This window comes from Rhipicephalus microplus, chromosome 5 (assembly GCF_043290135.1).
Source record: "Rhipicephalus microplus isolate Deutch F79 chromosome 5, USDA_Rmic, whole genome shotgun sequence".
NCBI classification, from domain to species: domain Eukaryota; kingdom Metazoa; phylum Arthropoda; class Arachnida; order Ixodida; family Ixodidae; genus Rhipicephalus; species Rhipicephalus microplus.
Genome location: NC_134704.1, coordinates 179169469 through 179197179, shown reverse-complemented (window position 1 = coordinate 179197179; position 27711 = coordinate 179169469). Strand labels below are relative to the sequence as shown.

The 27711-nt window shown below is 48.6% G+C and overlaps 1 protein-coding gene across 3 annotated transcripts in view; it reads right to left on the bottom strand.

Moving 5' to 3' along the window:
- Scm (Polycomb protein Scm) overlaps positions 1-27711 on the bottom strand; it is a 156031-nt gene that overhangs the window by 42056 nt on the left and 86264 nt on the right. For all 3 annotated transcript variants that reach the window (XM_037424887.2, XM_075896244.1, XM_075896243.1), the window contains one exon: positions 7960-8256. In XM_037424887.2, coding sequence (XP_037280784.1) covers positions 7960-8256 — 297 coding nt within the window. The remainder of the gene's footprint in view (positions 1-7959; positions 8257-27711) is intronic.

Genomic DNA, 27711 nt, shown 5'->3' with positions numbered 1-27711 from the left:
GGGAGCACTTTGAATTCATAAAGGCCGCCCGGCATTACAAAAGCGGTCTTTTCCCGGTCACGTTCATCGACCTCTATTTGCCAATAACCGCTCTTCAAGTCGACGGACGAAAAATACTTCGCGCGTCGCAGCTTGTCCAGAGAATCGTCGACTCTGGGCAACGGGTACACGTCTTTCTTTGTGACATTGTTCAACTTTCTGTAGTCGACACAAAAGCGAAGCGTGCCATCTTTCTTTTTCACAAGAACGACTGGTGATGACCAAGGGCTGCTTGAAGGCTGTATCACGCCATCCTGAAGCATTTACTTAACTTGCGTTTGAATCGCGTGCCGTTCGGTTGGCGAAACATGGTAAGACTGCTGCCGTATGGGATGCGCGTCGTCGTAGGTGATAATACGGTGTTTCGTTATCGGTGTTTGACGTATCTTTGAAGAACGTGCAAAGCATGTGTGGAACTCCAGCAACAGCTCGCTCAAACGCTGCTTGTTTGCTTCAGAAAGCGTTGGATTGATGTCGACGCTGCGGAAAGGCGCTTCAGCAGTGCCGATGGCCTCGGAAGCAAAACACTCTGTGACATTGACGACTGGGTCGGCGTAGGCGATGACAGTTCCAGGAAAAAGGTGCCGGTGCTCGTAGCTGAAGTTTGTGACAAAAACGTTGCAGTGATCATCACGAAGGTCGACAAGGCTTCTCGCAACGCAGACACCCTGAGACAGCAAAAGCGAGTGATTGCTTTCTACGACTGCTTCACCGTGCATCACTCCGTCCCACGCCACCTGAACCACAACAGTTGCACGGGGTGGTAACCTGACAGCGTCGTCGACGACGCGAAGAGACACTCGGGAGTGGCTGGGGTCGGCGTAAACTGTTGTGGCGTTTGTGGTCGCGAAAGTGACTAGACGTCGTCGAATGTCAATTATAGCACCATGCTCTTTGAGAAAATCCATGCCAATGATCAGGTCTCGAGAACACTGCCGGAGAACGCTCAAACTGGCAACAAATGTACAACCACGGACTTGCAGTCTTGCCGTGCACATACCGAGTGGCGTGACGATATGCCCACCAGCTGTACGAATCGGCGTTCGGTTCCAAGGCGTCGTTACTTTCTTGAGAAGGGCGGCCAGCTTTTCGCTAATTATGGAATAGTCTGCACAAGTGTCCACTAATGCGCTGACTTCGCGACCATCTAGCAGAACAGGAATATCTAAGGAAACTCTTCCGCAATCAGCCGGGAGTGTCGTTGTCGATGTATCCTCGGTATCTTCAGTCCGCGTCGATAGGGGGTCTTGAGCATGACCAGTCTGAGCGGCCTTGCCCCTGAAGGTCGCTGAGGCTAGTTTTCCCGACGCGGGCTAGGTGACCGGCCCTGCGCCATGCCCGCATAGGTGCGATGATTCGGCGGGAACCGCCGCGGTGATGGAGAGCGTGAGTGGTGCCGAGATGTTGATCCGCGCTGCTGAGCAACGTAGTCAGCGATTTCCGGAGGCCACTGGCCGAACCTAGGAGGTGGGGAGTTGGCCGAAAAACCACGAAGTCCCAGCTCTCGATAAGTGCACTGTCGGTAGATGTGCCCAGGTTCACCACAGTGATAGCAAAGGGGACGTCGATCGGGGGCCCGCCACACGTCCGATTTTCGCGGAATCGGTCGGCGGTCACTGAGGTACGGGCCCGCTTTGACCGCCTGAAGCATGGCTGGGGCTGTGGTATAAGGCGGACTGGAATGTGAAGCAGGTGGACGCAGAGTTTGATCTGCCGGAAGCACGGCAGGGGCTGCAGTGGGAAGCGGAGGCAAAGGTGGTGCTGGCTGGAGCAGAGTTTGCGCATACGACATTCGAGGGAAGTCATTTAGGGGCCGCGGCTCTGTCTGACAGGACGGTTCTCGTAGTGCCTGCTGAACTTCATCTCGGACGATGCCAGACAAAAAACTGACAGTGGCCGCCGAGGGTACAGATAACTTCTGCAGTTCTTCACGAATTACAGAGCGTATGAGCTCTCGGAAGAAGTCGACGTGGGCCCCAAAACCACCCATGTAGCCCGTAGCAGAAGCGAAGTTCACTTGTCGCTCGTACGTCTGGGTCCATTGCCAAAGCGTGCTTTCAATCAGGACGGCTTCAGCAAGAAACTCTGACGTAGTCTTGGGGGGGCCGCGTACAAAACCACCGAACAACTGCTCCTTCACTCCACGCATCAGGTATCGCACCTTCTTCTCTTCCGGCATGTGAGGGTCGGCTCGTCGAAAAAGACGCGTCATGTCCTTAACATACATTGCTACGCCTTCATTTGGCATTTGCATACGACACTGGAGTTCACGTTCAGCTCGCTCTCGGCGATCGGGACTTGCATATGTTTCCAGAAGCCGGCGTTTGAAGTCCAATCATAACGTGAACACACCTGCCCGGTTTTCGTACCAAACACGTGCCCCGTTATTCAAACTAAAGTAGACATGTCGGAGCTTGTCTGTGTCATCCCACATGTTATGAGCGGCAACGAAGTCATAGTGGACTAGCCAATCTTCAACATCCTCATGGACAGCACCATGAAAGGGATTCGGCGTTCGTGGTTTGAACAGTGTATATTGCAATGGCGTTGCGCCTTCCATACCGGCTGTGTTGGAGCCGCTTGGGACGGCGCTGCCTGGAATAGTCGAGGCCGTCATCTCTTCTGAGAGAAGTCCGAACTCAGGGTCCAGTCCACGAATCCTGCGGCTAGCACGGTGAACAGTCGTAACCACCGGTATGGGGCTGGAGCTTCTTGTACTGGGAGGGGTTCAGTGCATAGGGTACCCAGCACCTCCACCAGTTGTCACGCGCTAAGAGCTCGAACGAACGTACAAAGGGACGCGACTGTCCAAAATCTCAGAGACAAAGAAGAACGTCTCCACTGCCACGGGTTGCTCGTCTTCGTCTTCCTCGTTCACCGGCACAGAACTGACCCACTGTTCACTGGCACAGAACACCAGGTGGCAATATACAAATAAAAATTTTTTTCAATTGGTTCGCATGCGTGACAGGTAAAGGTGGCTTTTTTCTGTGAACATTGATTGATTGAAATTGGACCAGCAAATTTATTTATAGCATATTGCACTCCTTAAACATTGTACATTGCTTCTACACCGTTGCCACTGTGCTAGACTGTTGTTACTGTGCTAGACTGTCGCCACTGTGCAGATGCTACCGTAATTACTCGAATCTAACGCGCACCTTTTTTATGGTTAAGCGAGTTCATAAATCGCATGCGCGTTAGAATCGTTAGAATCGAGTACAAAACAAAACAAAAAAATAAATACGGTCATTCTATTGCCATCGATACTTCAAAAATGGCCGCCCCTTATGTGCGTCGGCATGGCCCACGCCTTCTCTAGGAAGATGCCTGCCGCATGAGAAAAAAACAGTTTCCACACCCTTTCTCTCCTTCATTTTCAAAATGTTCTCGGTCGCTAGCGTCATCTGTGGCGAACGGTGCAACAACGCAACACTTTGCATAGCCTCCAAAACAGTGGTGCACAGTTGCAGGTCTCGAACAATTCTCGACTTACGCGCCCCTATGGGCTGCAGATGAAAAATGCTTGGGCTGGTATCGCCCGTCGCTGTGATGATAGTGTCGGTAGCGAGCGCCACCGCGCGGAGCTTGTTTAAAACTGAAGGCAGGCCAACTCTGCTGGGAGCGCGAGCCATTCCTCGGGCATCTTTCTAGAGGAGGCGTTGGCATGGCGCCTCGGCCATTTCTGCCAATGTGTTTACTACGTGCGGCACTTCGTATGTGTGCTGAGGAGTTCGTCGTATCGTAGTGCATTTACATCGACGACATGGAAGGGCCGACTCGGAAGACTCGACGAGTGCACCACGATGCTGCTTTCAAAAGAAAAGTAATCGCGTGTGCAGAAACGGACGGAAATCGGGCCACATCGCGGTCGTTCGGAGTTCCTGAAACGTGCATGCAGGGCTGGCGGAAACAGAAGCAGAAGATTGTCGACTGCAAAGCTTCACGTAAAGGCTTCAGTGGACCGCAGCAGGGTCGGTTTCCGAAAATTGAAGAGCTGCTCCCCGAGCATGTGCTTGAACAGCGAGCGGCACAGCGGCCCGTGACGACAGAACTGCTCCAAGTGCGGGCTATGCAGTTAGCCTTGGAAAAAAGGCTAACGCGTAGCCAGTTCAAAGCGAGCAGGTGCTGGCTAGGTAACTTTAGAAAAAGGAAAGGATTTTCCCTCAGAAGGCGAACGGGCATATGCCAAAAGTTGCCGGAGGAGTACGAAGAAAAACTTCTCAGTTTTCGGAGGTTCGTCCTCAACTTGCGGCACATTAATGGCTACCTGCTTGGGCAAATCGGGAATGCCGATCAGACGCCTCTGTACTTCGACATGCCTGGCACTACAACCGTCGAGAAGAAGGGGGCGAAACAAGTTCGCATGCTGACATCGGGCCACGAAAAAACTAGGGTGACGGCAATGCTCTGTTGCACGTCAATCCCCCGTACCTGATATTTAAGCGGAAAACGCTCCCGAAAGGAGTCGTTTTCCCGAGTGGTGTGATCGTGCGAAAGGTTGGATGACGACGGACCTGGTCGCCGATTGGATCCATCACGTCTGGCGGAAGCGGCTTGGCGCCAGTTTGGACCTGCGAGCGATGCTCGTGCTCGACGCGTTCAGGTGCCATCTCGATGAGCGGATCAAGAACATGCTCGCTGCATGCAATACGGATCTTGTAGTTATACCTGGCGGCATGACGCCCCAGCTTCAACCGCTGGATGTCTGCCTGAACAAGTCGTTGAAGCACAAGATGCGGGCGCTTTACACCGATTGGCTGATCAATGAACGACATGATTTCCCGCCAGGCAACAGGATGAAGCGTGCCTCTCTGCAAGACTTCGCTGCGTGGTTGAAGGACGCGTGGTGTGCAATACCATCAGCCATGGTGATCAAGGCATTCAAGAAATGTGGCATCTCGAATGCCATGGACGGTACCGAGGATGAGATGCTTTGGGCTGTTGACAGTGATAAGGAGTTGTCCGACAGCGACGAGGACTGACCTATTACGCGACTCGTAACGCCGCCGTAGTGGTCTCAGTTTTAGCTACAGGGCTGGCTGTTTGACTGTGTTTTATCTTTTGAAACTTCAGTGCATTAAAACCCAAGTACTTGTTCTCAATGTGCAAAAGTTGACACCTACGGACTTCTTTTTTTCTCCTGTCGCGAAAAATGGGTGCGCGTTACGATCGATGTCCTACTTTTTTTCGTCGCGGAAATCGGGTGCGTGTTACAATCGAGGGCGCGGTAAAATCGAGTAAATACGGTAATTAGGCACCAAACAAAGAGCCCAAGTTATAAATTGATTGTGGAGCATCTTGGAAACTACTTGATCTATCAAAAAGTAAATACATTTTTTTTAGAATCTGCACATCTATATACCCAAACTGTGAAAATTTCGTTCTGATCTATACATAAAGAAAAAAGTTGCCCACCAAGTGTGGCCTCCCCCTTAAGGGGAGACGCGCCCTTAGAAAAACGAAAAATCTCGAAAAAGTAGATTTTTTGAAAACCACATATTCTGGTAGTATGTTTTATAAACTGTCTGTTCTGTAAATAATGATGTTTAATTCATCGCAAAAGTACGTCAATTAAATTACACATGCCGCAGCAGCTAGCGAGTGGGCAGCGAGCGTTGAAAATACCCAAAATTTGAGCATTTGCAACTTCCCAACCATGTGGCCCAGCGCCACCATTTTGGTCTTGTTTTGCTCGTGAATTCTAGCTCTTTTTTTTTTTTTTGCCACCCGCAGCATGGCTAAGGCGGGAATCGCTCATGTATGGGGGGCTCTCAAAGTTTTGAAGTCTCCCGCGGCTCGGATGCGAAGCAGCGATTGAAGGAAGCGCGCACGATGACGCATCTGTTCCCCCGTCTCGCCATCTGCTCCGGCGCCAGCCTTGCCAGCATCAGTGTTCTCTGGGCGTGCTTTTTGTGTTCCGTTTGTCGTCATTCCGTTCGGTTCTCACATGTGCTGTTCAATCTTTCACTGTCTTTACGAGACAATCTTTCGCCGTGTTCACGGGACGCTGATTGTTCTTCTGTCATTAACGATGGGTTTTGTTTAAGAAAGCATTCGATAAAGCTCGTACGCGTGGTGAGGCTTGTTCACGCGCCAACGCGTGGGCGACAGTTACACCGATGCTGAGCAGCTTTTCCTTCATCTCTTTAAGACAACTGCATTGATGCTTATCGTGACGTCAAAATTGCTAGACCATCCGCACAACGCTCCGGCATCACAAGTGAGGCTGGTGTAGACGCTTCGTGCTAAAGGGTGCCTCATGCGTTGTGCTCACTAACGGCATTGATTACAGCCTTGAACAATGCGACTGCGTCGTCGACTGTGCATTTGCCAACAAGATTTTGGGCGTGCGAGGAGCTATCCGTGGAGGGTAGCGAACGTGTTCCTGTGCAACCAAAGCTCAGCGCTATGTCGGCAACTGATGGCGCTATGCCGGCAATTAACAGGCAGTGGAGAAAGACCCTTGCCGTTTGAAAAAAGCTCAAGAACGGCTGAAACACAAGCAGGAAAAGCAGAAAAAGAAGTAGTCGTAAAGAACATTTCTAGCGACTTTGCAGGGTCATTTTCGACTAAAATATTTGTTCAAAACTTCAAAGTCCATTTTCTCAGAATTACTTTTTTAGCCAGTGAGGCTAAGTTTGGTGATATCTCTGCCACCGTTCATGTGATTTCTGTCAGATTTATTTTATTATGTACCCTAATAAATAGCCCACACACTAACAGAGGCGTTTTTTAAAATTTATTGTCTGTAATTTGTGATAATTAATTAAAATTTTATTGATAGATGCTTAATGGCAAACACTATATCCAGAGCTCTGCTAAACATTTTCAGCAAGAAATTAAATAAAAAAGGCTCCATCCTAGTGTAAACCACCGATTCGGGAATCATCACAGTGAATTTCACGGTGCTAGCACATTTATTAAATTCACCAGAGCCTGACTAAGGAACCTATGTGGACTATCCTAATAAATAACTGTAGCTTGGGAACCAGCGAGCCTAAATGCATGAAATTTTATGGTTATTCAAATGGCTTTATTATTAGCCTACGTTTCATTGGGATATCTCAACGAACAAAAAAAGTTGCCCTTCCATGGTAGCCTCCCCCCCTTAATAAGTAAAGCTCCTTGTGTAAGGTGTTCGAAGCTCACACATGCTAATGCAATTTTTGTGCCCCATACACCTCTAAGAATTTAGTCATTATGTTTTATGTTTGCATTTTTTTGTATTTCATCACTGCATTATTACTGCATTTCACTAATACATCTACCTCACTCTTTCACAATACCCCCATCATTCTCTCTATGGCAAGCGGCACACTTCTGCAGAGAAGTGTGCTGACTACCTTGCTAGTATGTGGGATTTTCTGGTAGCTGCACTATAACGGGTTTTCACAGTGACAACTCTATATGCACAACATGCTATGTGCATGTACAGTTCAGACATTTTGTCATCACTAAATGAGGTAGCAGACAATCAAGCCCGTGCTTGCCACGCATGAGGGTGCAGGCACATAAAAAAATCATTTAAGGATGCAGCGAGCTTGTAAAAGATTACGCAAGTGAAAACAGAGAATACTTCTTGACAAGTGAATGGACCTAGACAAAACAGAGATGCCCGAAAGTCACCAATGGTGGTGGCATTACACAACACTGCTCAGTTTGGCAGCTGAACTTGGTTCTGCATATGCTGGGCCGAAAAACGATAGCTTTTATCAATTTTGATGGCTTACTCAATGTTTATTCCATTGCATGCCTTTAATTAAACGGTGGCAAACTGAATTATACCCCAAAGATCTAAGAATTATAAACATGATCATAAATTGCTAACACAAATCTAGTTTCAGCTGCAGATGTAGCAATACGAGCTCATGCGAGTGGCCTCTGCCTAAGGCCGAACTGCTAGTGACAGAGCCACACCTGTAGGATTCTGCTTGGCAGCCACCGTGCTGGTGTCGGGCTCTGTAACCAGGACGTGTGGCGATTTGACTCGTGTTGTCTCAGAGGCTGTGCTGCTGCTGTTTAAGGTGGACCCTGTAGACTGGGCAGTCCGAGCACGTGTCACTGTGGTTGCCGGTGAAACAGGTGCCACAGGGTTGCCTGATGGGGTAGAGTTCCGAGGTGAAGGCACCCTGGGAGGTGGTGGAATGCTGGGCGAGCCGACGGCTGGAACCACCGTGGTGCCCGCACTGCCTGGCCGTGCCTTGTATTTGGCTCCTGTGTGTCGAGACAAAAAGTTAAAAAATTACTGGCTCTGGTTTCAGGAAAACTTTCAACTGAACCAGCATCGACAAAGCCTTCTAGTCGAGCTGAGCTTGAAAAATGATTAGGTACTCAAAACACTGTACCAGCATCAGTGCAGTTACAGACCTTTACCAGCACAGCAACTAAAAGTGAAATGAGAAGAAAAAAAGATCACGGCTTATCTACGAAGTGAATGATGATAAGTGGGGTTACCGCGAATACCCCCGTACACTGTCCACTCGAAAATGCAAATGAGTGACGCCTGTATACAGTATAGTAGACTCTTAGTAAATAGAAGTCTGTTAAACCGAACTACTGTATTAACTCGAAAATAGGTCAAGCACGAATATAGGTCAACCCCTAATTATAGCGCTCTATGAGAAAAAAAAAAATCCAATATATATGGATCCAACTTTTTTAGAAGCGGAAAATTTGAAACGTACCACAACTTTATACACAATAACATTTATTCCACCCTTTAGTCGCTGTAAGGAGCGTCGTCGTCAGACTCAGAAGTGTGTAGAAAGTTGTTGTCGGAGTCTTTGCAGGCACCCTCGGCATTTCAGATGACATCGTGCTCGCTTCCATCAAAGCGTTTGAAATGCAACACTTCTTGACACTTTTGTGGCCGTGCCTATCCTCATCGATAGTATGTTTTCGATGTTTACAACTTGTATAGTTGCCCTGTTTCGAATGCTTTTGGACCCCTTGCGCTATCTAACGCGTAAAAGAACAAGTATTTTATCAGTTTCGCTTTTGTGTTTCTCTTTTTTTTTACCGTGGGGTGATTTTAAAGTGCCTTTCCATGAGCGCGCGTGAGCGTGCATCTCATGGGGTCAACATCGCCTGTGACTGCTTCACAATAATGGCAAATTTCGGGGGATTCTCGTGCATCTGGGCTGGAATATTCAAATGACGACAAGAGCATATGCTCAGAAGACGAGATCGACAGCGCGGACGACAAGAGTTCTTCAAACTGCCCCGGAACATCAGCAGTCGTCCACCGGTGAGTTTAGCTTTGTGCTTGGGCTGCGTTATTGTCGGCGCGACGGTGTAAGTTGACCCGATGTGTTCTGAAGGTTAGGGCTCTTATCTGCAGGACGTCCACTTCCTTCGAGCAGGACCACTTGCCAGCGGCAGTGCAGAGAGTGCAATTTCGTGCACGGAGGCAGCCGGGAGTGAACCTTGGAGCCGCGTTACGTAGTTTGCGCAGCGCTTCGTGAGCGCTGTCGACATTTTGTTTTTTACTGTTCAAGTTATTCGAGCTATGCAAAAGGACAAACAAATATGCTTGGATGCATATTTTTCAGAAGCCGACATACAGCGAGATAGACAGTTCTTGGAGGTCTCACTGTTCATCTTGATGCTCCTACATGAAACGCTCCTCAGTACTAACAGTACCAGCCAAAAAAAGTAAATATATATATATATAAAAAACACCAGGAACTGTAAATTATGCTATGAACAAAGAAAATTGAACTGAAAGCATTTTCTGTGAAACATGCGTAGCAAATCTGCGTTTTACCGCATCGAGAAACTGCTTCGTATGGTGGCATGAAAGACACTACGTACGTGTAATGTTATTTTACGTACACAAAAACTACAAAAAAGTTTGTATTTACAGCGCTTATATTTACAGGATAATTGTGTGTGCTCTTTACGCTTAAAATGTATATTTTGATTTCTTTTTATGCTTAGCCTTTTTAGAGCAGTGTTGATGGTTCTATGAAACTTCTTTTTTTGTACTATTGTTAATAAATTTGTGGTTTCAAACTGACTGTGTTTGAAAGATAACTCCTAGCTGTACAATTCGACACCATAAACATTAACATCAGTAACTTTGGGTGCCATAAAAAAATAAGGTTTTCTGGACTACCTAAGAATGGCTAAATTTTTTGTAATCACGGAAGTAATAAAGCTGGTCATGATAATTTCCACTTGCAAGTCATTTTACACGTCCTTCACCCACGTCGCGACTACACTGAAAGAAGCCTTCTTGCGGCACCCCGTTAGGGTCATGGCGGCATCGTCCTCCCCGAGCCACTCTTTGTACAACTTTGTGACACAGTCCATAAATGGCTTGTTGACAGCTACATCAAGTAACTGTATATCATAAGTCATATCGCCCGGTATGACAACCAGGTCTGTGTTAGTTTTCTGCAGCGCCTCCTTGACGCCAGGGCAAATGTGGCCTCTGAATGAGTCAAGGACCAACATATTTAGGTGCAAGTTTGTTTCCGGTCGCTTCATCCAAACCGCCTGGATCCACTCTTTGACCATCGCCTCATTCATGAACCCCTTTTCATTTGCACAAATGATCACGTTCGTGGGAAACTTTTCATTCTTCGGGAGCGTTTTGCAGCGAAATAAAATGTATGGTGGCAGTTTCTTCCCCTCTGCTGTGCAGCATAGCATGACAGTGAAGCGTGTGTGCTCATGCCCTGTTGTTAACAGGTACACATCCTTGACTCCTTTAGTTGCGATTGTCGTCAAACTAGGCATGTTGAAGTAGACCAAGGTTTGGTCAGCGTTTCCTATCTGACCGAGAATGTAATCCTTCTGACGCCGGAGGTTTATGATGTATCGCTGGAACTCTACAAGCCGTTCCTGAGGCAAACGCTAACAGATGGTCGTTCTACGATGGAAAGCATTCGTTCTGCCTCATTAACTTTTGGACCCAGCCCCGACTTGCCTTAAACGTTGACCGATGAATCCTGTCTCGTGCCAACTACCGGGCTTTCAACTGGATAGCCTCGTAGAAAATCGGGAGACCTTTAGCGCGTTTCTCTTCCACATGAAGCCTCAGTTCTTTTTCTAGAGTGTCATGCCTGCCGGTAGCTGGGCTGCAAAAAGCACGTCCTTGTCCATTGCATGCAAACAGTCGGCTTCGCTGCTTCCTCCAACTCCTAATTAACTTTTCATTCACGTCGAACTCGCGCTGAGCGGCACAGTTGTTGGAATTCTCAACAAAAAGTGTCACCTCACGCTTGGAGTTAGCGGATAGCTCTGCTGACGTGACATCGTTGTTGAACCGTGCAAAAGCAAACATTAACCCCAGAGAACACCAATATACTACCATTTAGAAAAGAGAAACTGTACCTTTGACAGTGCAACGAATATAAGGGTAGCGGAGGCGTTGTGAACTAACTTATCCGACCTAGAGATGGCGGTGCTTTGGTCGTGGGTGTGGGTGGTCGCAGTGCGCGCCCACAGGCTTATGGGCGTTTATTGCCGGATGTTGCGGGGTGGTATTTGTGCGCACGGCAGCCTACTACTACTATAAATGTTTCCACTATGTTCCCAGGTGACCGAGAGGCCTCAACTGGCAAAAACACGTCGAGCAAGTAAGCTTACATTGTTTAATGTGTGAGGGTGGCCGAGAGAGGGCGTTACGGGACGGCGTCATCATCATCATCGGGACTTGGCCGAGAGAGGGCACTACGTGACGGTGTCATCATCATCATTGGGACTGGAGTGGTGGGGGTTGCGTGTGTGGGGAAGGGGGAGTTCGGCCTGGTTGGGAGGAGTGGCAAGACGTAGCGGTGTGTGACCTAGGGTTAGCGCGTGACAAGTGGGGGCTCGTCCGGGATGGCTTCAGGCCCGACAACAGCAGCGGACGACATGCCTAGGCTCCAAGGTGTCGTTGAAGAGCTGTTGCTGGGCACCGACGGCTCCGCCATGGAGCACGAATGAATCGCGGCGATCGTGCGCGATCGAGTGATGGCGACGCCGCTGCCCACGGCACCGCACGTGGGAGCATGGACTGTGATCGCTAACACTGGCGCGGTCCCTCGTGCCACCGACGACTCTGCGCCTTGGCTCGCTGCTGCGCACCTCCCCCGCTACTCCGGTGCAAGAGACTTGCAGTCGCCGGAGGAGTTTCTTGAACGTTTGGAAAACTTCTGCCTCGTGACGGGGGTCGCCGCCGATAAGCGACTGACACACGTGGTACCGGCTGCCCTCGAGGGTGGCGCGAAGTTGTGGTGGCGGTTCGTGCGCGGGTTCGACTCGTGGGAGCAATTCACTGCCACCTTCTGCTCCAAGTTTTCGTCGATTGACGCAAAGCGTCGCCTGAAGGCGGAGCTCGAACAGCGCACGCAGCACCCGGAAGAAAATTTGAAAGAGTTTATATATGCGATCGCTACGTTTTACGACCGCATCGGGGAAGAGGTCTCCGAAGCCGAGAAGGTGCAGCGCGTACTGAGGCAGATGCACCCTCAGTTGCAAGATTTGGCGAAGGGGCATGCCTACAACGACCTCGCCGAGTTGGTGAAGGCAGCCGACGGCCTGATGGAGCGGGCTTGTCGTCGCCTCCAGTACAGACCACCGCCACTTCCGAGCAACCAAGTAGCCAGAGATCTGGCGTTCCGCCCTAGCCAGGCCCCCGACCATCGCTCACTGCCGCAGCCGAACACTATGGCAATGGCGTCGTTTGCTTCGTTTGCTGCTGCCCCACCAGCACCACCGACTTATCACTGGCCACTGCATCCAGCTGCGCTAGACCCGTTGTACTGCCGGGACCGACAGTACTCGTGCGACACAGTGCCTCCGTTCTCACCCTACGGGCCGGGACCGATGCCGCGGCAGGAGCCCGCGAGTGGAGCAATGCGTGTGCAGTGCCATCGCTGTGGTGGTTTCGGCCACATATCTCGTAACTGTGCCACGGGTCGACGAATGGGGCCACCCGTTTGCTTCCGGTGCCAGCGATCAGGTCACCTGCAAGCATAGTGCCCGGGAAACCAGTGGTGGTAGGTGCTGCCCCGGCGGGCACCTAGGGCAGTGCGCACCAAGTAGCGACCACAGCCGGTGGCAAAGAGCCCCTTATGGACGTCCGTATCGGGTCGTCGACGTTCAAGGCCCTGCTAGATACAGGCTCAAGTGTAAGCTTCTTCGGACCGCACGCCGCGGCGGCGGCCCAAGCTTCTAGAGCCAAACCCAAGGCAGACGTACGCGTGCTGCGTTTGGCATCAAGCAGGTCGCAGTCAACCATGTCTCTGAAGTGCCAGATCGAGTGGGCTGCCGGTTGCCGCAGACAGCAGTTTTTGTGCGTTCCTGACCTGTGCCGTGACGTTGTCCTTGGTAGGGATTTCCTGACGTTGAGTGGCATCTCTCTGCATGTGTCACTTGGTGGGTGAACTGTCGGCACAGAACCACAAAGAATTGTGCCCTTTGTCAAGGCTGTTAAGGAACAGCCAGAGGCAGTGGATGATTTTTGAGACAGTCTGCACTGCATTTTTGCTGAGGGTGATGCCAGTGTGTGTGCCAGTGTGCCGGAGGCGACTGCAGCCTGCAATGCGATCATTCCCGGCCACTCGTCGGACCTAGACCCACGCATGAAACACATTTTAGAAGAGTTTAGCGTAATCTTCACCACCACTCTGGGCTGCACAACCCTGGCAGAGCATCGCATAGACATGGGAGACAACCCACCTGTTCGATGCAAACTGCGACCAGTGAATGCCAAGAAGCAGGCCATCATGGACAACTGCATTCAAGACCTGCTGGCACAGAACCTCATCCACCCTAGCCAAAGTCAGCATGCCAGTGCTCCAGTCCTGGTTGAGAAGAAGTCTGGTGGCTACCGCATGGCTGTGGATTACCGCCAGCTGAATGCACGCACTAAGGTGCCAGTCTACCCCATGCTGAGGACTGATTGGTTGCTGGCACAGCTGGGACGAGCCAGGTGGTTCTCAAGTTTTGATCTTTCACAGGGTTTTTTTTCAAATCCCTGTTCAAGAGCAGAATATTCCAAAGACAGCGTTCATTTGCCATCGGGGAACCTTCGAGTTCATGAGAATGCCCTTTGGAGTTGCCGGAGGTCCTGCCACGTTTCAGACCCTGATGGACCGACTACTGGAGGGAGTTAATCGCCAGTTTGCCATGGCGTTTCTCGATGATGTCCTGGTGTATTCGGAGACCCTAGAGGATCATCTTGAGCATGTTCGGGAGGTGTTGAAGCGGATAAATTCGGCACAGCTGACCATTAACCCAGAGAAGGTGCACGTGTGCTGTCCATACCTGAAGTTCCTTGGCCATGAAATATCGCCCGGGCAGTGTAGGCCGGACAAGGAAAAAGTGCGAGCGGTGCTGGACTATCCTCAACCAACAACACTCAAACAGCTGCAGGCCTTCCTGGTACTAGCAGGCTATTAAAGAGGGTTCATACCTCAGTTTTCTATCACTGCACGTCCACTCACAAAACTCCTTAAGAAAAACCAACGTTGGTGGTGGGAGCTGCAGCAAGAGGAAGCCTTTAGAGCACTTAAGCAGTCCTTGGCCGACGATGTTGTTGTAAACTTGCCGGACCTCAACAGACCATTCGTGGTGGAAACAGACGCCAGTGGAGTCGGCATTGCAGCGGTGCTTCTGCAGGCAGCCGAGAGTCATGCTCAACTGCATCCAATAAGCTTCATTAGCAGGGTCCTCACTGAGGCAGAGCAGCGCTATACAGTGCAAGAATGGGAGTGTCTGGCTGTGGTGTGGGCAGTGGACAAGTTCCGACCATACCTTCAGTTCACCGAGTTTGAGATACACTGTGATCACTCCTCACTGTCCTGGATGTTCACCACAAACCAGGCCTCACCACGTGTAAAGCGTTGGGTTTTGCGGCTGCAATGTTTCAACTGCAGGATCAAGCACAGGCGGGGTCTTGCAAATGTGCCAGCCGACGCCTTGAGCAGAGCTCCCCTTCAGCACCAAGAAGTTCCAAGCCCGAGTCTACACGAGACGCTGTTCCCTATGGCTGTTCCAGAGCCCAGCCCACAAATCAGCTTTGAGGCAGCTGCTGTAGCATCTGAAGTGGACGACACTACTGTCTTGAATGATGCAGGGCTCCTCGCACAGGAACAAGAGCAGGACCCCATACTGTCAAAATTACGAACTGTGATGAAGGGAGGGAAGCTTCTGCCTACTGACAGTGATCAACCTTTGATCAAAGACCTGGCGGAGGCGACCGAGATGGAAGAGAGTGAGTTGCTTGTACAGCACCGAGGGAACAGGAAAGTACCTTGGCTACCAAACCATCTCTGCAACTTGGTCCTGCGACTGTCCCATGACCACCCGATTAGCGGCCACTCCGGCTTTTTCAAGACCCTCAAACGCATTTCTCAGAATTTCGTGTGGCTGGGTATGCGCTCGGACATATCCAAATATGTGCGATGCTGCCAGGTTTGTCAGCGCACCAAAGCCCACCGGCAGAAGCCGGAAGGGCTGATGAGCCGCCAATGGGCCACTGCCCCCATGGAACAGCTCAGCGTGGACATAATTGGGCCCTTGCCTATGACGCCTCGACGCCACAAGTACCTTCTCGTGGTGATTGACAAGTTCACCAAGTTCATTTAACTTTTCCCATTACGGGCAGCAAACAGCAAGAGTGTGGTGGCCTGCATGATCCAGGTTTTTTGCAGACATGGCACACCTGTCTCCATTTCAAGTGATAATGGAAAGCCGTTTGTAAGCAGGTTGTGGAAGGGCCTCCTTGAGGATTGGGGCATACAAGACCGACACACTGTTCCGTACCGCGCTGCCGGGCAAATGGTGGAGCGCCACAATGGCATTATCAAGCAGTGCCTTAGGGCTTATTGTTCCAACCACAAAAACTGGGACCAGCACATCCCTGAAATTGCCCTGGCCATGCGCACGGCTGAAAGCGTTGTCACGGGCTACATGCCTGCCTTCCTCTGTTATGGCCGGGAGCTGAGAACCCCATGGACACAGGCTGAGGCCAAAGACGACGCAGAGCCTCCTGCGACAGCATACCGTGCATTTGCTACTGAGGTCTCCAAGTCTCTGCAGGAGGTGCTTGACTTCTCCAGGACAGACCAAAACCACATGTGGCGCGCCCAGAAGACTCGCTACGACCAGCACAGGCGGCCACTGACAAAACAGGAGGGTGATCTTGTCCTGCTCGAAACCCACTCCCTCAGCGATGCCACCAAGGGCTTCTCCTCGAAGCTTGCACCCCGGCGTTCCGGTCTCTTTCGGGCAGTGAGACGTGTAGGACAGAATGACTTTGTTCTAGTGGACCCCAAAACGGGTCGTCGCCACGGTGTGAGACACGCAGATCAGCTGACACTCTACCATGATGCTGCAGGCGATGTGTAGTGGTGGCTTCACATTTTGAGGGGGGGGGGGAGACCTGTGAGGGTGGCCGAGAGAGGGCGTTACGTGACAGCGTTATCATCATCATCGGGACTTGGCCGAGAGAGGGCACTACGTGACGGTGTCATCATCATCATTGGGACTCGAGTGGTGGGGGTTGCGTGTGTGGGAAAGGGGGAGTTCGGCCTGGCTGGGAGGAGTGGCAAGACGTAGCGGCATGTGGTGTGCGACTTAGGATTAGCGCGTGACAAATGACAATCGTGAATGTAGCAGTACATGTAAACAAAAAACACTGTCACTCACCGAGTTGAAAGATACATGAAAAAAAAAAAACAGTAATAGCCATCTACTTAATAAAATTACCCACTGAAATTATGCAACTTTGTCTCTTGTCTCATTCAGTGAGACAACAATATTTACACTGGGCACCCCTTGCACAGTACTTGGTACTATGCTACCCGTTGTCATTCTCACCACACATGCACTCAAGAAGTGTATGTCAGTACGATTAGGCTAAGCTGCAATATGATATGTTACAACACATTGGCGAGAGGCACATCTTGTCGAATAAAAAGAAATGACCCAACGCCGTTATGCTAGGTATCCCTGCATATAACATTGTTCTCCATATTGTGTTTTATTACCTGTGTTTTTGCCTGCATGTCCAATCTATTTACAACTAACTAGATCAACTTCTAGTTGTGCTAAGCACATGCATCCTGGAAAAACACTATTTACAGGATCATGTTGAGAAGAAAACTTAGTTTATGTTTCAAAAGAGGCAAAAAAGTTGAAGCAACAGACACTCTAATTGAGTAGCAGTTGGCAAATGATGAAAGCCTGAGTCAAACATTTTTGCAAGTCAACAACATTCTTGTGAAAGTTGTCACGGATGACAAGGTCAGAGGATGAGCTACCTTTGCCTTTGCTCGCCCACTGTCATTCAGCTGACACAAAAAATAGAGGATGCCTGTCGGTATTCCCAAAAGCACTCATTTGTAAAAAAGAAATTATGCACCAGTGGACAGCACTCGCAATACACCACACATGACATATATGTATACAATAGGGACATGTGAATCCCTAGTAATACTAAAGAGCTGAGAAGTGCTGGAAGTCACAGTAGCTATGTTGAAAAAATAGTAATCATTGCAGTCATATCTATACAATGAAATTTTCAATGCTGGTTATTTATAAAGTAAGGGCCATTTCCTAAGCTTTCAATATTTGCACGTCAGACTGAAGATTTACATGCACAGCACAATCTGCTACTTCTCTGCGAAAGAACTTAAGTGATTGTTCTGGCTCAGTAGTCATCTGCTTGTCGGGGAATGCAGACAACAATGTTGGCGAATATTGTTGCTCCCGCTTGTTGTGAGGTGCACACTGTAATTACGTTTCTGCATGCAAAATAATCACTGGCTTCTCCAATTTATGAAGAGTTGTGCCTAGTTTATGGACCAACTGTGAGGAATGAAACAGGTGTCAGAACACGGTGTTGAGACTTCTGAAATAGCTAGACAAATGTAAGGCAAAAAGTACAGCGCTACGCCGAGCATCCAGACCAACCAAACTGTTCAAGTGGACTGGATATTGCAAGAGATTGACGACTAACAGTTAGTGGTCTGCAAGAGAAAGTTCCCCTTGTTGGCCTCACTACAATTTGCACAATTATAGCTGATATGCCCAGGTGAAGCTGGGTTAAAAAAATGCTCATTGATCAACTCAAACACCACAGAACCTCAAATAGACGAGTGTTTTTGGTCTGCTACCGATAAGATAGGGATGATTTGTTTTTGCACACTGTTGCACAGGTGACGCCGCTTGATAGAGTACGCAACTGAAGAAACAACACAGTGGTGCCACCACTCCTTTTCACAAAAACTGAAAAAAATTCAAGCACTTACCTTACTCCAGTTAGAAAATGATAGCTACCATTTTACAAGTCAAAAAGGTCATCTTTAGTGTTTAATTTCATAAAATCTGGGCTACAGGTAGAGCTGACGTATACTGTGAAACACTCACCAGAGTAAAAAGTACTGTAGACATTGATGACACCACAAATTCTAATTCGGAATCGTCCTCCTACACCACAACGCGCATCCTAGCACCACAGTCAGAACCAATGGGAAGATCAAATATTTTGTTTGGGAACACAGATTGCACGCCCTACTGTCCTGAGCCAGCACCATGTGATTATTTCCTCTTCTTTGACTTGAAACAGTGGCTCGGGGTACGAGTTGAAGACAGTGAGATATCCAAGATCACCGGTCGCAACAGCTCCAATTACCAAGTTGCGATGTTTTACGCAGATTGACTAAAGAAACTACTGCGATGATACGAAAAGCGCTAAAAAGTCAGCAGTTATTCTGTTGGTTTTTGCTAAACTAAGCTCACCAATAAAAACTTTTGCTATTGAATATTTACTTCTTTGGAACCAAATGACCCTTACTTTTTGAATGACCCTGAAAGTTTTCGTGCTTTGCATTGACAGATGAATAAATGATTTTTTTTGTGCCAATGGTACAAAGTCATCAAAGACACTGCTCAAACAATGGACGACGGCAGAAGCTGAATTCATATTTTCATTCTCCGCTACTTCCCAACTGTCTGCCTCACTCTTAACATGGATGTCATATAAAACTAGTTTTTTTGGCTACATAGTTCACAGCAACATCAAGGAAATAGCTGTTGGCACACATTCAAGTCATCAACATGTACAACCACTGGCCAACTCTGGTTATGCCTACTGAGTGCACTCAGACATTGTTCTGTTAAAAATAAACATACTTTTAAAATTTCTTGTCATGTGTCAGGTCTTTTACATAGGTAGAACAAATATTATTACAGTAAAGGTCATTATTTCAACATGGTTAATTGCCCTGTGTATTTCTATCGGTAAAATCTCTCATTAATTTCAACACTTTGGTATCCACAATGGTTAATTCAAACTGGGACCCCGTTGTTTTCGATGCTGCTCGCAGAAGTCTGTCCAGAGTGATCACTACATCTTGCAAAATCACGCCAAACTAAATTTACTAGAGGTGGAAAACAACTGAACAGCCGCATTTCTCAGCAGATGAGACTTCAGATGCTGAACGGGAGCCCTTGGGCAAGCTACGAATGACGGTCATGGTCACAGTGGAAGAAATGCAAGCAAATGCAAATTACTGATTACTTTTCATTTTGATTGCGTTAAACTCTGTCATGTAAACAAACATGTCTTTGAAGCATAAATATTGGCATACGTTTCAACATTGGGGAGATGCTACTCGAAAAACGATTTTCTTTAATAAGAGTCTGAATTTAACACAAATTGGCATGCTAATAGAGTTTTTTCTCCTCTTTTCAAATATGTCATTTATTTTCATGTAGATTGCTTGGTTTTCTTTCTGCAGGTCAGATACTGCAAAATTATGGCCATTGTTATGCAACAATTCTGACCTATAAACATTTGAGATAAAGCATGCAGATATAGCTGACTATGATCCTTTGGAACTGTAGAGTGCAAAAAACTATATAAATTTTGTGTGTAAAAAGGTGAAATACAATAATAAAATAGAAAAATTTACTATGGCTCTAGTTGCCAAGGGCTTTCAATGTTATGTAATTTTTGAAAAACATAATCAAGTAGCACTGACAATCTGAATAGATACTTACACTCTATGGGCCTTCATCATGCTATGTGCAAAATTTCATAGAGGTATGACAATTCTAAGTATACGAACTAGCGTGTATAAGAAGCACAGATCACACAAAACTGCAAAAGGAGAAAAACGCATTTGAAAGTTTGAAACCTTTTTTTTATCACAGAGTTGTTAGAAATGCATAATCTTTGGCCATAATGTTCAACAGAACTTTGAAAAGCACTGCAAGTTACTGGAACTGTCCTGCAGCATAGGTTGTGGCCTCACGGTTCTTGCGAGCACTCTCTTCTAGCCGTGCTTTTTTCACTCCACGACGACGGTGGGCCCTTGCTTCTGCTGTCAGACGCTCGGACATTCTCTTGATGCGCCTCGCATCGCAGGAATCACTGAAAGTAACTAGATCTCTAGATGGCAGTAAGTTGAGCTCTTCCTGGATGTGCTCGAAAGTAGCATGACCCTTGTTGACCCACAGGATTGCCATAGCTGCGGCAGTCTCGACAACCGTTCGGGAGACAAACTTAGTCTTGGGGCAAAGTAGCCAAATTTTGCTGTTCAGGGATTCCGATGCGTTCTGGGTTTTCCCTTCGATGCATCGAGCAAGGAGCTTCTCATCCGTTAGCCGCTTATAAATGGGCAAAACAGCCAATCCCTGTGCTTTTGTCAGGAGAGGTGTGTGGCGTGGTGAAGGTTCACCAAGTGCTTCAGCGCGTTGATGTTTGCACCACGACTCTGTTCCTGCAGGGCAAAACTTGTGGCTGCCAGCATTGTCAGTAGAGCATGAGTGGAAGTACGAAGCCCATACTGCAGTGTACATATCCCGTACACTCCCCCTGTTGCTTGTTATGGCAATCTGATAGTATGTTTGGAGCTTCTGAATGGCCGGCTCTTTCATTTTCTGCCCTCGTGGTAATGGCACATGCAGCTTCCGTAGCGCGGTGCCAAGTCTCTTGGCCACATGATTAGTGCAGTCTTCTTTTTCTATATTGACAGGCCCATAAACTTTTGACTCTGCAACTGCACTATATGCTTTGCTGTCACCGTCACTCAAGAATGTCATGAAATGCAGTGAGGTGTCATAAGTCAATGTTCTCTGCCAAATGCGCATTGCAGCCTCCGTTTCCATGGCATGGGAGGAACAGTCTGCATTTTTTTCACAGACTGGGCCATGGAATGCCTGCCACACTTCCTCGTCTGGGCCCATATCCTTGTGCCTACTGCATGTCAGGCAGTAATTGGATATGACCTCGAAGTCTAAGCAGAGGCCAGTATCTAAGGAGATAACTGCGCCAATCCCGTTGTGACTTTTGTGGCCTCTCTTCTGCCAAGTGCCGTCGAACATAACAGCCACATCAGTTTTGCCTGCTACTTCTTTCGTCAACTCTCTGGATCGGCGCAAGTTTTCACTCACAGCTGCCATGGCAGCGGTGTGCACCTTCTTTGCTATCGAAAAAAATCCTCGGTGGTGCATTGGCTTTGGGAGTCCAATAATGGAGCAAAATCTCGACAATTGCTCATGCCCAATGCCAACAACGCGTGCAGCCACCACCGCCTTCACATTTACAGCGAAACTATCTCGTGAGCTCCCACTCTCGTACCGTTGGCTCATTCGGCTGCTGCCGTCCGCCGTAACACGCAGTGACGTATAGGAGCACGAAAGAACAGTCGCTGAGCATTCGCTGTTTTCGCAATGAAGTTCGAGGAGCGACGAAAGTCCCTTGCGCTTTTCTGCCGGCTTCCGAACGGCAAGTTTTTGAATACCGCAAGCAGGGCATGCCGCACCTGCCACAAGTGCCGTCAGCAAGAGGGTGTCGCACAAAACTGTCGTTGCGCAAACCTCATCGCGCTGTCTTTCGTCTTTTTCGAAGAAGCCGAGCTTCTTTTCCAAAGCACTGACGAAAGAAAGCGCAGCGTCAATCCCTTCATCGCAGCGACTGTCGCTCACGCACTCGTCGATGCTCCCGTCAGGCCTAGCACACGTAGGCGCCTTCTCGTTCGTCGCCGTCGTTCGGGCGCTTTACGCCGCCTTCCCTTGAACTTGTGCTTCGTTCGAAACTTCTGCGGTCTCACGTTGCACTTTTTCGGGCTTGTCATCGCGGAAATATGCGTAGACGCGCAGAAAAGCAGACGGACCAAATGCCGATGGCCGCCACCAACACAGCTGACAATGAGGGCCAAACCTCATAAGCGCGAAAATGCACGCGACAGCGACGAGCGACGCTATGAGCGACGAAACAGGACGTTCGCGCGACGTGTCGCGTGCTCGTTTTCGCGCGATCGCTCGGTTCTCCAGATTTGGAAACCGTCGCTCATCGCCCGGAAGTGCTGGGCTCAAGCAGCCAATAGCGAAAAACCGGAAAAGACAAAGACTACATAGGTGCACGTGACCCTGCCCGAGTCACGTATGCGCAACAAGAAATAACGCAATGTTTATTACGCATGTGCATATAAAAAATGCTGCAAGGCAATAATACACACTTTCCGTTTTATTACACAACAATATATCTTATTTTTAAATTGCATACCGCTCGCTACGCGGTTTTCTTGGTGCGAGTAGACGGCCTCATGCCAGCAACAGTGGAATTCGCTCGCCGAAGCCGTCGCGTGAATGAGGTTTGCCTGCGCTAGCGACTGATCGCGCGAAGCAGATCTACGTCGCGTCGCTTGCCGCATGCATTTTCGCGCTTATGAGGTTTGGCCTTGACTCGGTAGCCAATGGCGATGCGGCTTAGGGTGGCGCGCGTTTCAAACCGCTCAAACCACGTAATGAAAAGGCCTCGTTTTTTTTTTTGCCCACGTACGCAACTGGCGGTCGTCGGAGCTGTAAGAAGAAGGCCAGACGCAACTTTCCCAACCGATCGCGATGGCGGGCAGCACTGCGACGGGGAGCAGCGCGCAGTCAAAGATGGCCCATATCGGCGCAAATTCACAAAATTTTGAGCCACCGCGATGCCTTCATACACATTTTTTTGCATTTTGCGGCTCGAATTTAGTTTTGAAATTTTCACAGATGAAAGAAGAAGGTTTGAAGATTACAATGCAATAAAAATCTGAAATACGAGAAATTTCGCTAAAAACGCGATTTTTCGACTCGCATCTCCCCTTAAGGCTCACTGCTTGCGTGCATGTCGTTTTTTGCATATCACGATCATCAGCCTAATTACACCCACTGCAAGGCAAAGGCCTCTCCCATGATCCAATGCGGCCATTAGATGAATAACTTTTTTTCTTAGTTCCATAGCCTGAAAGAGGGCCGGGCATTGTACTTATTACAGATTTGGAGGTATACAATGAGCCTATGTAACAGGTACTGCTTTAAGAACAACAGGCCCGGCAGTTAAACGCTATTACTAGCTTGCTGCTTTTGGTCGCTTTGATCGCGAATATAGGTAGAGATTCTTTAGTCACGAATATAGGTCGACCTATATTTGAATAAATACAGTACTGCTTAAACAGAACTATTGCCTCTGCAATGCTTGGTCTCGGGCTTGTATTCTGCACCTATGTTCACTTCTCAGTAAACGAAACTCCTGTTAAATGGAACATAGTTTTCTGGTCCCTTCAGGTTCCATTCACTTTGTTTTTAGGTCGTCACAAGGGTCACCTCTGCAAAGACCTTTCGCAGTAGAGAGTGCTTTCCTCCATGGCAGAAAGAGAATAGCTGTCTAGAATGCGCTTTTTCTTCATCGTCGTCATCGCATATAGTGGGTACCTTGCATATGCTGTACCGTATTGTAACTCGTGCCTAAACTGTGCATCGGCGCCTTCAACCTCAGGTAGTGACCACTTTAGGCATTTTGCTGTCACTTCTCGTGCTCTCGCCGCCTCCAGGTCGGCTTGCCAGCGCTGCCGTCTCACTGCAGCTTCGCGAGCCCTCAATTCCGGATCAGATTGCCTGTGCTGCCGTCTTGCTGCACCTTTGCTTGTTCTCAACTTTGGGTCGGCTTGTCGGCACTGTCGTTTAGCTGCAGCTGCACGAGCGCTTGTCACATCTGTATCGGCTTGCCGACGTTAGCGTACTACCGCAGCTTTGCGGAATGAGCGCGTTTAAGTTCATTTTTATCCATAGCAGAAAGAAGAGAATGTGTTGTCTGGAACACGCTTATTCATCATCGTCATCAGCCACAGTACGAAGTACACATAATGTCTTCTAGCGGGTACCTCGCTTATCAACAGATTAAAGAATGACATAGTGGCATAGAGGGTGCTTTATCATTGTTGTCACGACATATGATGAGCCTTCCATGAACTGTGCTGTGATGGCTGAAAGACAATGTGTGGTCTGGAACGAGCTTGTTCTTCATCGTTATCGAGGGACTACGGGGGACCTGGCTCCACCCTAAAAGTCTAGGTGAGGGTGCCAGAACGAGACGAACGTGAAGCCTGTGAGCTTCAAAACGCCGATGTGCTGAGCAAGAGCATGGCTGGCTAGTAAGAGCTCAGTATGTTCAAATTGAGGAACCAGATGAACAAAGCTGGTGCCAGCAGACCAACTGGGATGAGCTTGGCGTGTCCCTGCAGTGAACGAGCGTGCGGGTCAGCGTGAGCGGCTGATCCTGTACCATGTGGAGGTCTATAACCAAGCCACCGAAGATGTGGCCACGTTGCCTTGTCTATTTGGGTCCGGTACAACCGATTGCAGGTGTAGCCTCAATACCATGTTGGGCAAGGCGAGGGCCTGTGCGTTCCTTGATGACCAGGGCATGGTCTGCCCATGTGCACTTGTACGCCTTCAACATGCACTCTCTCCTAAGCCTTTGACTGGACTATGAATAGACCTGAGTCAAAGAACGGAGACATGCCAACTACTCGCATGAGCGAAGGGTGCGAATCGCAAGGACTGAGGATTGTGACAAAAGTTACTGTATCATTCAGCCAATGAAAGTGTACGTATTTGTAACCTCGTGTTGTTGATGTATGTTTTCTTGTCTTTGACTCCACTGTCTGTGTCTGTGACTCCGCTGTCTGTACCGCCACATCAGTTGAATGCTTAGAAATCCTCTCGAATTTTTTTCCAGCAATTTCACTTAGAAGTACAAGAAAAATATTCGACAACTATTAGAAAGTATTCTATTTGATTTGCACTCACAATGAAATATAGTAGAACACAAATATATCGTACTCGAAGGGGATCGCGAATTCGATATATAAAAAATTCGATTAAAAAAAAAATACAGGCCCCGAGAGCTCACCTGTAGCGGATCATAAGCGCATTTAAGAATGACAACTAATTCCGCATACAGGCCACAACAGAATGATTTATTTGTGTGAAAAAGATCGCTTATCTTGACCTGCTTCATCGCTTTTGAAATCTTGAAGACACTAGTCTCCGTCTTATCAAAGCTGTCCAGGTGCGACAACCCGGTTTCTTTCAAGTGACCGATACAATGCAAATGATGCCGAACGCTGCCGCCACTTCAGCAGCAAAGTACGCATGTAGTCAGCGCTTCGTTCATACGATCCTCCTCGTCACATGAGCTGTTGGCCTGGGCATCTGTGTCACTGCGACCGCAGCTACTATGTCCTCGTCAGCGGGGCTCGGAACGGCCTGGACATTGCAGTCCGCCTCCCCGAAATCATCCGCAAACACTTCGTGTGAAACTGCTGCCAGGAAGCGGGACGACAACTCGCGAAACGCATCGGCTATGCTCTCGTCGTCGTCTTCACCAGTTCCTGCAAGTTTCACCGTCTCGAAGCCTGCCTTCTGCCTTGCGGAAGCAGTTGACTACTGTGTCTGTCTTCACATCTCGCCAGGTGTTGAAAATCTCCACGGGAGAAAAGTTTGCAGAGATTTCCGGCCACTCCTTCGTCATGCACTGCTGAATGTACTGGCTGCTGAAAGCTTTACTTTCGCCAGAAATGATTTTGCCAACAATGTTGTAGCGCTGCTTAAATCGGTGAAGTCACCCGGTGTTGTCGGCGAAGTTGGTTCACAGAGCGCAGTGGCAAACCATTTGGCCTGGTGATCAGCATCGGGCCATCCACCGGAATGTTCTTCAAGCGCATTTTTAAAAACCAGGTATAGAGTGCATTTTCTACATTCCTGTGGGCAGAAGCACGCACATGACAGGCTCCAAATGTTTGCTGCTCTGCCGCGTTTCCTTGATATCTGCTTTGTTCTTCAGCAAGGTACTCAGAGTGCTCCGTGGTATCTCGAAGTCTTCCGCGACGATCAAACATTTCTCACTCGCCTCAACACACTGACAGCCTTCAACTTCGTCGCAAAGTTAAGAGTCTTGTGCGTCTTGACGCTGGCGATAGCTACACGAGAAGCCGACAATTCAAAAGTCTGCACCGGCTTTGCACACCACGCACGCAAAAGAGAAATGCTGCACATGCGGTGGTACGTTGGCGATGCAACAACGAAAGCAACAAAGCTCTCGCGAGGCGCTGGCCACCTGCGAGGGTGCAAAAGGCGCGAGCTGTGGTTGGCTGATCAAAACTCCCAAAACAGCAACAAAAAATGAAAGAAAAGGCGAAAGGAGGAGGACGTCGGCTCCTTCATTTCTGCTTTCCGAGCCGACAGCTATGCGGAGAAAGCATAAGAGAGAGAAAAAGACAAAAAAAAAAGAAAGCCGTTCCGCAAGTTAAGAGATTGTGCTTCGTCAATGAATTGTGCAGCCCGAGCCCTCTTACCCTTGTCTTTTTTTTTTTTTTGAACGTTTCGGGTTTTGGTGGAGGCGTGGTGCCGCGCAGAGGTCACCGTGCCAAAATGCACCTTTTCAAGCGCTTGAAGCCGCACAGCCGCGAAGATCGCGGGGCGCGGTGAGTGCCAAAGCACACCTTCCAGCTGTACGGCGTTCGATATAGCCGAAGGTGGGTAAAAATACCATTTGATATAAACATGCAAGTTTTTATACTTTTACAAAGAAACTTCAAGGGGATAACTTAGGAGTTTGATATTCCCGAAAATTTGATATATGTGGGTTCGATATATCCGTGCCAGACTGTATTCGAATTAGCTTTGCACCCAAAATTTCCCTATTCACACAGCTCTAATCTTTACCGAACTAATCTGCAAAATATTTCACAAGAGTATAAAGTTGGGCACTTTCGTAATGCATAACTGATCATGTAGAACAAATATTTGACATTAGGCAAGGTTGCTGGTATCTTATCTTGTCACACTGCGTACTACATCTCCTGGCTTGTTCCACAAGAATGCCGCCCCACGCTTTGGGCCACCATGGGGCCACGCCAGCCCAATTGCGATCATGTTGTCGCATCGTGATGAAAAAGCAAAGTAGGCACGCTCTCAAGCGCACTTATGCTTTTTTAAGCCTGTCATGCTTGTTCGCGTGGTTGGCATGGTTTGCGCAAGCAAACAAAGCAGTACAGTTTGAACAGCAGAAGCATGCGTATGCTTGCTCAACTCTATTTACTGGTGAAAAGCGGGTCCTCGCAGCACACTTGAACTTTCCCATGATAGCAGCTTGACCTGCCCTGTGCACGGACTAACCCTTCAACAATGTCGAGTCCAGCAACACATGGAATGTCGACCTTGTCCACGGTCATATGAAAGGTGCTCTCCCTCAATGTGAAACGCGCCATTTTGGATGAAGTTCACCAGAAAATTAAGAATGACATTGTGTGAAAGTATGACATAGCCCAGTCCACTTTGGGGAACATCATTAAAAATGCCAGCGAAATAGATGCTGTTTTGGACGACGACATTGGCAGCAGT